The sequence below is a fragment of the Ovis canadensis genome, chromosome 2 (assembly GCF_042477335.2).
Source record: "Ovis canadensis isolate MfBH-ARS-UI-01 breed Bighorn chromosome 2, ARS-UI_OviCan_v2, whole genome shotgun sequence".
Classification (NCBI taxonomy): domain Eukaryota; kingdom Metazoa; phylum Chordata; class Mammalia; order Artiodactyla; family Bovidae; genus Ovis; species Ovis canadensis.
In genome coordinates, this window is record NC_091246.1 from 96,439,643 (window position 1) to 96,454,072 (window position 14,430).

The window sequence follows — 14,430 nt, forward strand, 5'->3', positions numbered from 1 at the left end:
GGCTTGAGGGGAAGGAATAGAGTGGAAATAAATCCAAGTTCGCTTGTTGTACAGAGAGGTAATACAAATTTTAAATTTGAAAGTTCCTTTTGAATATATTTAGACAAAAGCACCTAATAACTCTGTGGTATGTATTCTAGAAAGGCATTGGACTAAATGCTTCATTCATCTTAATATTTTTAAAATATTCATTGTATTTATTTATGTGGCTTTGCCAGGTCTTAGTTGCGGCAGGCAGGATCTTTAGTTGTGGCGTGTGAGATCTAGTTCCCTGACCAAGGATTGATCCCAGGCCTCTTGATTTGGGAGTGCAGAGTCTTAGGCACAGGACCACCAGGGAAGTCCTATCTTACTTCATTTTTATGAAGACCAGACACAATAGTATTGTTATCCCATCCTGATCAGTCCAGAACTAGGTTCAGAGGTTTAGGTGACTTGCCTAAGGTAGCCCATCTTGTGAACAGCCAATCTCAGTGTGGAACCTGGTCCAACCCTGCATCATCATTTCTAGATCATTTTGCTTTCTCAGTCTCTCCTGTTACAGATAAGGAAGCAAGATAATGGAAGTTGATGTGTATGTAACCTATTTCACTACTTGATTAGGAATCTTTGGGTGATCCTAGAGGTAATCTCTGTCAATGAAAGTAAATACCCAGAACATAATCTTGTTTTAAAAAAAGGTCAGTAACAATAGTAACATATATAGAGCCTCACAGAGTTAGATTCTCTGCCCTGAGAACCCACAGAAACAACCTCAGAATCTTTAATTTTTTTTTTGATTACTGGAAAAGCCTGGATCTATTTTATTCAGTAAAACATCAACACAATCAAAATAATTTCTTACATCATACTTGTTCTTGGAAGAAAGGAAATGATATGCAGACAAGACAAATTATGTTATTTTTGGAATATTTGCTGTCCATGGAAAGTAAATAAGTAAAAAAACAAACCATGTTGCTAAGGTTCAGAAGAGTCACTGATTCTAATTTTTATTTTTTAAATAAGGCACAGCACACAACATCAGTCCATTGAAATATCTCTTGTTCTAAGTCACTGATGCCTCTTCACTGTCGTATTGACTGGTATCCACAAAATGGAAAATTGCAAGTAGGTAAATTGAGCAGTGTCTTTAGTGATAATATTTTAAAAAGATACAGAGATACAGATCTCCTTCAGTGTTTGTAGGGGATTGATTCTAGGACCTCTTTGGATACCAAACTCCACAGATGCTCAAGTCCCTTTTATAAAATGGTGTAGTATTTGCGTACAACCTATGCACATCCTCCTGTATACTTTAAATCATCTCTAGATTACTTAAGCAATAGCCACCCCCCACCCCATCTGTGGTTTCACTTTCCACAGTTTCAGTTACCCATGGTCAACTGAAGCTCAAAACACTAAATGGAAAATTCCAGAAATAATATGTAATTTTTAAATTGTGTACTGTTCTGAGTAGCATGATGAAATCTCACACTGTTCCACTCTATCCTGGGATATGGGTTTTCCCTTCATCCCATGTATCCCACTCATTAGTCACCTAGTAGACATCTACATTATCATTTCCTCTGTCATGGTATCAAAATGCTCATGTTCAAGAAACTTTTTTTGTATTTAACAATGTGATGCTAGCAATTTGAATATTCCCTTACTCTGCCTAATTTATAAGTTAAACTTTACCTCTGGTATGTGTGTATGGGAGAAATAAATGGTGTATATAGAATTTGGTAAATTGTCTGCAGTTTCAGGCATCCACTGGGATCTTGGAAAGTATCCCCTGCAGACAAGGGGGATTATTGTAACACCTAATGCAATGTAAATGCTGTGTAAATCATTGTAACTATAATATAAATATTTTGTAAATAATTGCTGGCACATGGAAATTTTCAAGTTTTGCCTTTTAGAACTTTCTGGAGTTTTTTTTTTCTTTCTGAATATTGATCTGCCCTTGGTTGAATCTGCAGATGCAGAACCTGCATTTAGAAGGTTGACTATACTAGACTTTCCTCCCAGAGTAAAAATTAGAACAACTACTTTAGAAAATTGGCAATATATACTAAAGCTAAGTATATACCTACCCTGTGATGACATTCTACAGCTAAGTTTATGCTCAAAAGAAATGAGTACATTTGTTAAACAATCTTCAAGAATGTTCTGAGGAGTTTTATTCCTAATAGTCCAAATATCCATCAGCATTAGAAAGAATAAGTAGATTGTGTTATATTCATATGTAATAGGTTTCTAGGGCTGCAGTAGCAAAGTTCTCTAGACTGAGTGGCTTAAACAACAGAAATTAATTTTCTCAATGTTCTGGAGGCTGCGTGATCAGCGTAATCTTATGTTGATCTGAGATCAAGCTGTTAGCAAGGTTACTTTCTTCTGAGCCTTTGCTTCTTGGTTTGTAGATAGCTATATTCTCCCTGTATCTTCTCAGGGTCTTCCCGCTGTGTGTGTGTGTGTGTGTGTGTGTGTGTGTGTGTGTGTGTGTGGTAATTTTATCTTCTTATGAGGGCCTCCCTGGTAGCTCAGATGGTAAAGAATCCGCCAGCAACTCAGGAGACCAGGATTCGATCCCTGGGTCGGGAAGATCCCCTGGAGAAGGGTGTGGCTACCCACTCCAGTATTCTTGCTTGGAGAATTCCATGGACAGAGAAGCCTGACTGGCTATAGTACATGAGTTCACAAAGAGTCGGACATAACTGAGTAATACGCTAATGAGGACAGCCGTCATATGGGATTAGCAATGACTGTAGCCCTCACTGTAACTGAATTGCCTCTTTAAAGACTCCCATCTCCAAATACTGCAATGCTCCCCTCATACAGCAAGGGTGATGTGCAGGGCTGGCTTTATAGGCTTATGACCTGTCCACACAGGGCCCTATACTTGGTTTAAGTTTCTGCTGTCTTCAACTTGAAATTCTATCTTTGAATTTCATAAGTGAAGTCCAGTGACACCATGGAGTTTGTGCATGAGCAGAAGAGACAGATTCACAGTCTGTCTCCTTTCTCGGCTACCCCATTCCCATACGTGTTCTCCATGCCCCAGGAGTCTGGTGGACCTAACTCATGGGAGTTCAGTAAGACTCAAAGCAAGCTGAGTGAGTTGAGCTACTTCTATAACTGAGTAAACAGGATGCTGACAGCCCGACAAGACATCCTTTCCTTTCAAACCAGAAGTTGCTTCACGTGGTGAACGTGCTGTACATCTGTTTACTTACCATGCCCCTTATGGGGCTAAAAACCATCGAAATATCCAAGAATGTTTTCTTTCATCAAGAACCAATTTTTACCTTGTTGGGCGTACTCTTTCAGTCCCATTGAGAATACATGGTCTTTGAGGTGGGGAGATTATTCTGGATTATATAGGTGTGTTCAGATCCTTAGTCATGACCGACTCTTCGTGACCTCATGGACTGTAGCCCGCCAGACTTCTCTGTCCATGGGATTCTCTAGACAAGAATACAAGAGTGGGTAGCCATTCCCTTCTCCGGGGGATCTTCCTGACCCAGCAATCAAACCCGGGTCTCCTGCATTACAGGCAGATTCTTTACCATTTGAGCCGCCTGATTATCTAGTTGGACCCATTCTAATCACAGGAGTTTTTAAAGACTGTCAGAAAGAGAGATCACAACAGAAGAAAGGTCAGAGAGACATGAGTTTGTTGTCTTTGAAGATGGACAAACGGACCATGAGTCAAGGAATACAGGTGTTTTTTTAAGAAGCTGAAAAGAAGAAAACAAATTATCCCCTACAGCCTCTAGAAAGGAACACAGCCCTTTTAACACCTTGATCTTAGCCCAGTGAGACCAACTACTGACCCCCAGAGACCTCTGATTTCTGACCTCCAGAACTATAAGATAATAAATTTATGTTGCTCTAAGCAGAGAGAGACAGACAGACAGAGAGAGCCTGGTGGTCTAGTAGGATGATTGATATTAAATAATCACACAAAGAATAATGAATTCTGAAAATTGCAGTGAAGGAGAAGATCTGTGGAAGTGTGTGGCATGTGAGTCTAACCAAGGTTCAGGGATAGACACTGTGAGGAAGTCACAGCAGAGCTGAGAGTTGAATGATGAGTAAATGATAACTGCGGAATCGTGGGAGGTCTGGCGCATTGCTTGCAGGAGAAGAGTACCAGCCAAGAATACGAGACAGAAAGGAGCCTGGTGCATTGTTAGGTGGATGAACTGAAAGGCCACTGGGAGTGGAGAGTATTGGATGAGAGGATGAGGGAGCTAAAGAGGCGGCAGGGGTGCTATTGTGCAAGGCCTGGCAGGTCATGGTATGAATTTCAGATTTTATTTGAAATGTAATGGGAACACATGGAAAACTCTTGATCAGAGGAGTGCTCATTCTTTAAGAAAGCACTCTGTGGATGGTAGGTTGGAGGGGTGAGAGCAAAGCCAGGAGATCACAGAGCAGGTAAGTGCATTGAATCTGATCAGAGAACTTGAAGACGGCTTTGTTAGGAATGTAAAGGCACTCATCCACTACCCCATCTCAAAACAGCGGTAAAAACCCAAAGTGTAAGGACTGATCTGATTCTTGCCATTTTATTTAGTTCTTCCAAAGCCCTTGAATGCCCCCAATGTGATCGACACTGGACACAACTTTGCTGTCATCAACATCAGCTCTGAGCCTTACTTTGGAGATGGACCAATCAAATCCAAGAAGCTTCTGTACAAACCTGTTAATCACTATGAGGCTTGGCGGCATATTCAAGGTAAGATTTGGCAAGGAAATGCTCCAGCGAGAGATGGGACACCAGGAAAAAAAATTTGTCCCCAAATGTAGAAATCCTCTCTCTCAGTCTCAACCCTCAACCCCAAGGTAGGGGCTGTGGCAGTGGATTCTGCTTTGGAGTATTCAGGAGAGAGTGGTGGGGTGATAGCTCCTCTGAGTTCTGGGTCTACCTTTCCGAAAGGTACGGTATAAAATGGGACACAGACCAGCCTGTGTCAGGAGCTACTATCTTCATCAATACTCCCTGTCCAGGTCTCTCTGGCTCTCCAGTCCCATTTTTACTCTGTCTTGCTTGGTCATGGCAAAAGATACATGTTTATACCATGACTACAGTAACAGGGACGTCCAGGGCCCACTGGAAAGGCAGAGACTTAATCTGCTTACATCTGAGGGGTGATTGCTGCTACTGCAGCTGTTCAGTCACCAAGCTGTGTCCAGCTCTTCACGACCCCATGGACTGCAGCACACCAGGCTTCCCTGTCCCCCACCATCTCCCAGCGTTTGCTCAAGTTCATGTCCACTGAATCAGTGATGCCATCCAACCGTCTCATCTTCTGTCAACCCTCTTCTTCTTCTGCCTTCAATCTTTCCCACCATCAGGGTCTTTTCCAATGAGTCAGCTGTTGCTACTGAAACATGTTTGTTTGTTTGTTTTTCTTATTTGAGTTTTCCCTGTCTGTAGTTTCCTAACTCACAGAAATTTGGGAAGGAATTTGGGCTGTGGCTGACTGAACTGGGGTAGGGGGAGGTGGGGGTACAGGCCCATCCCCACCTTTTTGAAAGCAAAAGCCTCAAATGTAATAAAATGTCAAACGTTCATGAGAACAGTTAAATTTATTTAAAGTTAAATTTACTTTGAAACACAAATTAGAGTCCTGCTTGTTGCATGATGATGTAATAGCACTTTTCTTTTTTTTTTTAAACCTGAGCACCATCTATTGACCCAGCTGCTTAAATTGTGCCATCTTATCATGAGACATACCACAGTCACACTTGTAGGGAACATACACACCTCCATCAATACTCTAGTCTCACTATGCCCATGAATTCCTAAGGGCCCTCTACCCATGACTGCAATGAAGGAGACACTGGAGACACTAGTTCCATCCCTGGGTCTGGAAGATCCTCTGGAGATGGAAATGGCAACTCACTCCAGTATTCTTGCCTGGGAAATCCCATGGACAGAGGAGCCTGACAGGCTACAGTCCAAAGGGTCGCAAAGAGTCGGACACAACTGAGCGACTAAGCGCATATAATCAAGGAAGTTACCAAAAAAGAAGAAAACGAAGGTTTGGAGCTTAAAAATACTAGCTGACCTGAGTACGTTAAATAAAGTCATGGTGGTATTACGGAGCTCTTCACATTCTTTTGAACACTCATCCAAAATTCAGAATCCCATGAGCATCAGTCTGATTTGCTGGATTGTTGTTTCTATTGACAATGGCTAGGTCTTTTGAAAGAGCAGCTTTAAAAAAATAGGATATTGATAATCCATCCTCTCTTTATGGACATCCACAAAGAGGTTTTCTAAAAACCCTTACACACAGCCCAGTGTTTTTCCTTACTGACTTTATTACGTGGTAAGGCAGGAATCTACCTTTGCAATATTCATGCAAATAGCTCAGAAGAAAAGAAGCATATGTCATTTGTTTCTGGGAGGAATTTTCAAATACTTCAGAACCCTTTATTTATTATGATATGACTATTACAAATTTGTTGTCTGATTAGTGTAAGCAAACCCTCAAAGAGTCTTTTCTCTTGATAGCTTGATTGGAATCACTGTTTGCATTTGAAAGCAGTTATTTTATATTATTCTAATTGAGTTTTTCCCCTAAATCTGACTGGTATTCCCTATAGTTGAAGATGTGCCTGATTTTACTCTACAAATGAAAATACAGAAACACTAGAGCAGAAATGTATGAGTGGCACAGAGATACTTACACGAAAAAGCCTTGTTTTCTTTATAGTAGGAACACTGAGACCCTGAAGATAGAATCTCCCCTCTGTTCTACTCAGCCATTGTATTTTTAAAAACCAAACATTAGTTCCCATCACAATAACAGCATTCCAGTTTAAAGAATGTAAGATTGCCAACTTAAGTTTCCTGGACTTTCCCTCTTCTCAGTGACAAATGAGATTGTTACCCTCAACTATTTGGAGCCTCGGACGGAGTACGAGCTCTGCGTGCAGCTGGTCCGGCGTGGAGAGGGCGGAGAAGGCCATCCTGGCCCTGTGAGGAGATTCACAACAGCTTCCATCGGTCAGCTGAAGCAAACAGGCATTTACTCAGGAGCTGGGCGGGTGGGGGAGGAAGGGGAAAGAGGAAGGAAGACCAGGAAGGGTGGTGGTGGGTGAGCGGGTGGGTGGGGAGGGTGGTGGAAGGGGTTTGCTTTTGAATGGGTGGGAAAGTGACAGGAAGGCTTCAGACTTGGAGCCAAGCCAGCCCTTTATTTGGGCTGCTCTCCTGGTCTGTCTCCCTGGGGGAGGGGGCTGGAGTGATCCACAGGGACAGAGAAGGAAGCAGATGAGCCTTCAGGAAGGCAGGGACATCCCTGAGGACTTGGGATTTACTTTGTAGCAACAGTGCTCAGTCTTGGCTCCTGAGTTTTTCCACCAGCTTCCTGTTTCCATGCTAAGGGCCCAGGCCAGGCTCTTGCTGCATACATACTCCACAAATCCCAGTGTGTTTATAAAGTAATTTCTAGTTTTTCAAAGTCATTCATGCGCATGGTGAAAACGTTGAATAGATTGAAAGGCTTTTACCTAAGAACAGCAGTCCTGTGCTCTATCCCTCCACTTCCCCATCCTATTTCCTTTATCCCCTTGAGCCATATGATATATACCACCCTGTTTCTCATGGCATGGCATGCAGGATCTTGGATCCCCTTATTCCTGGACTAGGGATCGAACCCATGCCTCCCACAGTGGAAGTGCAGAGTCCTAACCACTGGACCTCCAGGGAAGTCTCTACCTCTATGTTTCTAAATCAGTGGTTCTCAAACATTATTTTCCCTCAGAATCATCTGCCCAGCTTATTAAAACAAATTTCTGGGCCTCGGTTCCAGGGTTTCAGATTCAGAAGGTTTGGAGTGGGAACGGTGCTCAAGAATCCGCATTTCTAATAAGTTCCCCAGTGATGTATGATGCTCTGGTCTTAAGCTTACACATTCCAAGTGTAGCACTATTTCTTGATGGATCAGTGTCAGTCAATAGCTATCAGTCTTCTATTGTGTAAACTGAGGAGCCTTTGAATTTGTGAAATTTCCTTGATGCTAACCTGAACTCCAGCTTTCTGCTACCCAGGTCCCCTCCTCTGAAATGTCTGAGTGAGTCCTTTTAAAGTCCTCTTTAGTGTTGTAGTGCGCCTTGTGTATAACCATTCTGTTACTATCTCTTGGTCAGTGCTTTACAGTTTCAGGTTCACGTTTATTTAATTCTTAGAATTGTCATCTTTCCCATTTTATAGATTGAAAAGTAGAGTCCCAGAGTGGTTAATAACTTGGCTATGGTGATGTATCAGATTCTTCATCATCATACTAGATCTTCAGACTTGATCCCTTTCTGTTTCTCCAGTTATTATTACTATTTTTTTAACCTGGAGCCCAAAGACACCAAATCCTTTCCCGACTGATGAGTTTTCCTAGTTTTCGTCCATTTACTAAAGGCAGAAGGATATCGGATGCTTTAGTGAGAAACTAGGAAAAGCATCAAGCTCTTCTGCAAAGGTTGTGCATTCCTCACACACTCTTCCTTCCACACCCCCCACCTAGTGTTCATCTGACCAGCAGCATCTTTAATGAACCAAATGAAACTCAGGAACTACTCTGATGCTTGTAGAAGCATTGGACAAGTAAGCAATGGCTTCCTGGGAACCCACCAGGTAGTAACACCAAAAATAACACTGGCGGGGACTTCCCTGGCAGTCCAATGCTTAAGACTTTGCCTTCCAGTGCAGGGGGGTACGTGTTCTATCTCTGGTCAGGGAGGTAAGATCCCACTTGCCTTGCAGTCAAGAAACCAAAACATAAAACAGAAGCAAGATTGCAACAAATTCAATAAAGACTTTAAAAATGGCCCACATTAAAAAAAAAAAAATCTTAAAAAAGAAAATAACCCTGGAAACTATATGACTTAGAGGATAAAAGGAACCTCCATGACTGTGATGCAAGAGGCCCCTGAAATGCCATCAGGTTGCTGCTACAAAGCAAATGGTAGCTTATTCTCTCCTAGGCCAGTGCTGATGAATCAAAAGGGGAAGGGCATAATCTGACTCAGATGGAAAGTATTTATGGAACAGAACATAAAACACTTAACAGATCCACAGTGTGCTGTCTTCAGCGCTCAGAATATGTTCCAGCCAGGATGTATTCAGAGGTCTCTTGGAATATTTCAAAGTAGTTCTCAGGGGTGGGTGGGAAGGGAATTCTTGAAGGTTCATCTTTTCCCATCATTTGAATTTTGCTGATGTTTGTTTTTAAATTCATTTGGCAGTTGCACTATTTATAAGTGTATTGACTGAGGGCAAAGGCCGGGAAGGCCAGGAGGGGAGGGGACAGGACACACTCTGAACACACGGCAGAAAGAGGGCAGGTAGGGAGGGGTGAAGGGTAAGCCATGCTCTCAAAGGGAGGGGAAAGAGGAAATGACCATTTATGGGGCTGCTCTTCTGTACAAGGCACAGGCTCAGAAGGTTTCCAGGTTTGCTGTACACCATCAGCCCTCTTTCCGTCTGTTGTGTCGTTATAAGCCTGCCTGCTCATTCCAGGTGGCTTATTTTGGAACTTTAGAGAAGAGCAAAAGGAGGTGACGTCACCTCTTGCAATTTGCAAAGGTTATGGAGAAAAGACCAACGAGACCTGTAGCGTAGTGCCAAGCAGGTGGCATACCTGATTGCTGGTTCTCCCTCGTCTATGGGTGGTCAAAGCTGTTAGTGAGAGACCCTCTCCTGAGGAGTGGAAATAGACACTTCCTGTCACCTCTGACCAAGTTTCTCAGCCTTCTTACTTTATTTTTTGTTTTTACTTTTTCATTGTATTGGAGTATAGTTGGTTTACAATGTTGTGTTAGTTCAGGTGTACAGCAAAGTGATTGTTATATATACATTTGTTTGTTTCCACTTCTTTATATTATTTTTATTTTTAATTATAACCCTCTAAAGAGCTTCTTAGATAGTTTTGTCCTTAAGATACCATCTCTGTTTTGTTTTAATGTCTCTTCTGCCATGAATTTTAATACCATAAATCTGTTTATATATTGTGGTCCTTCGTAAACCATTGTAATTATCTAAAATTTTCTTATACCCCGAGGACCAATTTTTGCCCCGTTAGGGGCAGTAATGTCCCCACTGAAAATGCATGAGGAGAGGATCCCTATTCTGTGTTTTGAAAATACTTTATATCTGGAGTTTAAAATATCAGTGTGCTGTTACTAGTTGAAAACTTGCAGATTCCTTCTCTGTCCATTGATACAAGATAAGATAGGAAGGAAGGGAGGGAGAAAATGTTGATGGAACCCAAACACCTTCCAAGCATTTTCATCTCCATTATCTCATTCCTCCTCTTGAATTTGGAAGGTGAGTGTTTTTATTTCATGCTACATAAATTTTCCAAAGGTCACAGAACTAAAGGGGCATGCTTCTGCCTCTTTGATTTCACAACTCACGTTGTTTCCATTCAGTTACCTCTCTGGTGACTCAGGTTCTTGCGGGTAATTATGGCCACACAGCCTGTGGTCAGAGCCAAACCTTGATGTGATCAGAGGCTGGCCCTGCCATCGCTGTGTTATCACATGTGAAATTGTCCCTGCTAAGGGGATGTAACCCTGAAATTGCTTTAAAACATTTTGCTCAAAATGGGAACAGAGACACTGAATGCTCACCTGCAACCCCACAACTTTGGCAAATCCAGTGTTTCCAATTTTTTCAGTTTCCTTCCTCTTTGTAGACATGACTTTTCCCAAGTGGAAATTAGAGTATTTCTCATGTGTTACAAGTTTTGGAGAGGCTTCTGTACTTCTCACAATAATACTTTAATCCCTTGGGTGGCTATATCAAAATTTATTAAAGCATTTCCCTACTTTGAGCACTTAGGTTTCTTATGATTGTTTGTTATAAATAATGTTGTAAGGGACATCTTCATGTCCCTAGCCTTTTTGCTTCCTTTGAGTTATTTCTTCAGGATAAATCCCTGGTAGTCAGATTATACAAAGTATATGACCATTTCTAAGGCTCTTGAAAAATATTCCCAAGTTGTCCTTCAGAGGGGTTGTATTTTGTCTTACAGTTACTCAAACTACACACTAATATTTTAAAGCTTTGCTATTTTGGTAGGGGGAAAAAGTATTTCATGACTGCTAGTGGCTGTTTCTTTGCTAGCTTGTATATTATTCTAGAAGCCAAGGTTGTCCTTGGGGGCTGTTGTTAGCTTCACTTCATATAAAACAATGATCCTTCTGGTTTCTCCTAGGTCTTCCTCCTCCAAGAGGTCTCAGTCTCCTTCCAAAAAGTCAGACCACTCTAAATTTGACCTGGCAACCAATATTCCCAAGCTCAGAAGATGACTTTTATGTTGAAGTCGAGAGGAGATCTGTGCAAATGAATAGTGATCAGCAGAATATTAAAGTGCCAGGCAACTTGACTTCAGTGCTGCTTAACAACTTACACCCCAGGGAGCAGTACATAGTCCGAGCCAGAGTCAACACCAAGGCCCAGGGGGAATGGAGTGAAGATCTCATCGCTTGGACGCTTAGCGACAGTAAGTAACTTACGCTGCCCCAGGCTTGCCTGAATGATGCTTGGTGGCCGCCAATTAGATTAAGCTCCCATCACTTCAAGTCTGCTTCTTAGAAACCATGACAGGTAGTTAGTTGTAAGTAGAGGCCAATGAGTGCCCTCTCCCCAACACCTCAAATCATTTTAGTGACCCACAATATTTATGAATGCTCCATATGTTTGGACTAACAATAATTCAGGCAGACCTGTCCTGCGATTTACCTTTCCTGTATTTAAAAGAGTTTTTTTATTTTCGGTTCTCCGGGGTCTTCGTGGCTGTGCACAGGCTTTGTCTAGACTCACTGAGCAGGGGCTACCCTCTAGTTGCAGGGTGTGAGCTTCTCATTGTGATGGCTTCTCTTGTGGCAGAGCAAGGTCTCTCAGGGCTCGCCGGCTTCAGCGGTTGCGGCATGTGGACAGTAGTTGTGGCACACAGGCCTAGTTGCTCCACGGCATGTGGCATCTTCCCAGACCAGGGATTGAACCCATGTCCCCTGCATTGGCATGAGGATTCTTAACCTTTGGACCACTAGGGATCCCTACCTTTCCTTTCAGTGGAGTTATTTACTAAGCAGATGGTGATTCATTACAGATAGATCTCTCCTAATCTTAAAAGACAAGGAACTTTGCTTGAAAATCTGCAAAACAGATAATCCTTAGCATTACGGTATATATTTGAGAGTAATAAAACAACTTTTCTTTCAAACTGTTCTTCGGGCTCTTCTCAATTTCAGATTGTCCATTAAAAATTAGTTGGAACTTCTAGGGTTCCTTTGTAGTCTTGAAAGCTTTCTCATCAGGAACCAGAGAGTTCTATTTGATTCGCTGCCACAGAACTGTCTGTGCATTTCAGAGTCCTTGGAAAGACCAGATGTTTCTGGGTCACACCAACTATCACTAACACTGGGACCCTGTGGTCTCTTGCCAACTGCCAGAGTCTGAGTTTCTCTTCTGTAGCTGAGCCTCCACTTCCCCAGTAACAGGTGTACAGACTGGCTCTGGGTTTCTCCGACCCGTCTCTTCTTGTATCATAACATGTGAAAGTCTCAACCATTTTGTCAGTGTTTAGGCATGTCTCCTTCATCTTTAAAAAATTCTGTGACAGAAGTTATAGGCCAGTACAGAGAATAATACATAAAAATCTACATTTCTACAACCCAGAATTAACAACTGTTAGCATCTTGCCATCTTTGCTTTCAGCCTCTTTTGTGAAAGTAATTCCCCAATACAGATATATCAAAATCCTCTTTGATCATCACCCCTACTCTAATTTTCTCCCTGTCTCCCCAGAGACAACCAAAACTCTGTTTGTTAAACCAAGATTATGTTTGTTGTATGTCTTTCCATTCAATGTTGTATAATTTTAATACAATAAGTATACCTGTAAGTGTGCAGATGCATGCACACGCTTCATCTTGCTTTTTGTATATGTCTACTAAGTGCTTAACGTATTTTCTAACAAGTGCTTGACAAAGATAGTTCCTATGGGCTGGTGGCCAACTGCAAACTAATAGGAATCCTTATTTCTTCTACTTGAATCTATTTCATAAAAGCTGTGTGACCGTGGCCAAGTCACTTAATGTTTCCAGGCCTCAATACTAACAGTAAGATTGTTATGTGGAGTCAATGAGTTACAATATGAAAGGGCCTATATAAATGTCAGCTCTCATAATCTTTGTTTTCCTCAGCATCAAGAACAGTAAAATAGCAGTTTATGGAGTAACAGAATTTCCGAGGTCTTAATTCAGTGTAAGGATGGCAGATATGTGATTTGCATGTGTTGCCAAGTTCCCCATATGTGGCCATGTTGTCAAGTCTATGTTGAGTCCACCACGAACTGATTGGAGTTACCATCAGAGATAACACTTAGTAGCCATTCACGGTTCATAGGCCGACATTCACTCTCTCTCAAAAGCATAATAAATAGTCAAAGAGATGGTAATGCATCTTAAGGATATATGTTTTTGTTTTTTTAATTTCTAGTTGTCCCTCCTCAACCAGAAAACATCAAGATTTCCAACATCACAGACTCTTCGGCCGTGATCTCTTGGACAATCCTGGATGGCTATTCTATTTCTGCTATTATCATCCGTTACAAGGTTCAGGGCAAGAATGAAGACCAGCACATTGACGTGAAGATCAAGAATGCCACCATCACCCAGTATCAACTCAAGGGCCTTGAGCCCCAAACAGTTTACCAGGTGGACATCTTTGCAGAGAACAATATAGGCTCAAGCAATCCAACCTCTTCTCATGAACTGATGACTCTTTCTGAATCTCAAGGTTGGTAGAGTAGACAGGTATTTACATATTATTATTTCTGGGGAGTATCAGAAAAGCCCCACTGTTTTAAGATATTTACTCCATATTCACATCTTGTGATACAATAGGCTTGTCCTTAATAGGCATCACCATCTCTAAAGAGGTCCTTAAGATGAAAATGCCCCTTGGAGGGATACCCTGTTGATCCATTTTCTATTAAGCCTTAAAGGAACTTAGCCCATCAGCAGTCCCCATCTAGCAGTTGAGGGTCTGAGGAATCTGAATGTGATTCTGTGGAAAAAGAAGACTAAGGACCCAGCTTAGTGGAGGAAGGCCTGTGCAGTGGTTCAGTGGAAGGCTCCAGGAACCACACTCCATTCTTTCTCAAAATGAACTCTTCTTTTAACTTGGGTGACAATATGCTATTCTGAGTTTTCTTTTACTTTTTAGATCCAGGTTATGATGGCTCTATGTCCATCACTAACCCCTACCTCAGAGAGAATAAGCTCTTTGAGACAGAGATCCTTCAGTGCCAAGCACAAGAGGGCCAGTGTTTGTGAGTTTTTTTAATTGAAATACAGTTGTTGTGCAATATTATCTTAGTTTTGAGTGCACTATGTAGTGATTTGACATTTGCATATATTATGATCACCACA

At 41.8% G+C, this 14,430-nt stretch overlaps 1 protein-coding gene across 2 annotated transcripts in view; it reads left to right on the plus strand.

Annotated features, from left to right (window-relative positions):
* TEK (TEK receptor tyrosine kinase) overlaps positions 1–14,430 on the plus strand; it is a 99,503-nt gene that overhangs the window by 64,731 nt on the left and 20,342 nt on the right. For both annotated transcript variants that reach the window (XM_069574156.1, XM_069574157.1), the window contains exons 10-13: positions 4,562–4,723; positions 6,869–7,003; positions 11,208–11,495; positions 13,496–13,795. In XM_069574156.1, coding sequence (XP_069430257.1) covers positions 4,562–4,723; positions 6,869–7,003; positions 11,208–11,495; positions 13,496–13,795 — 885 coding nt within the window. The remainder of the gene's footprint in view (positions 1–4,561; positions 4,724–6,868; positions 7,004–11,207; positions 11,496–13,495; positions 13,796–14,430) is intronic.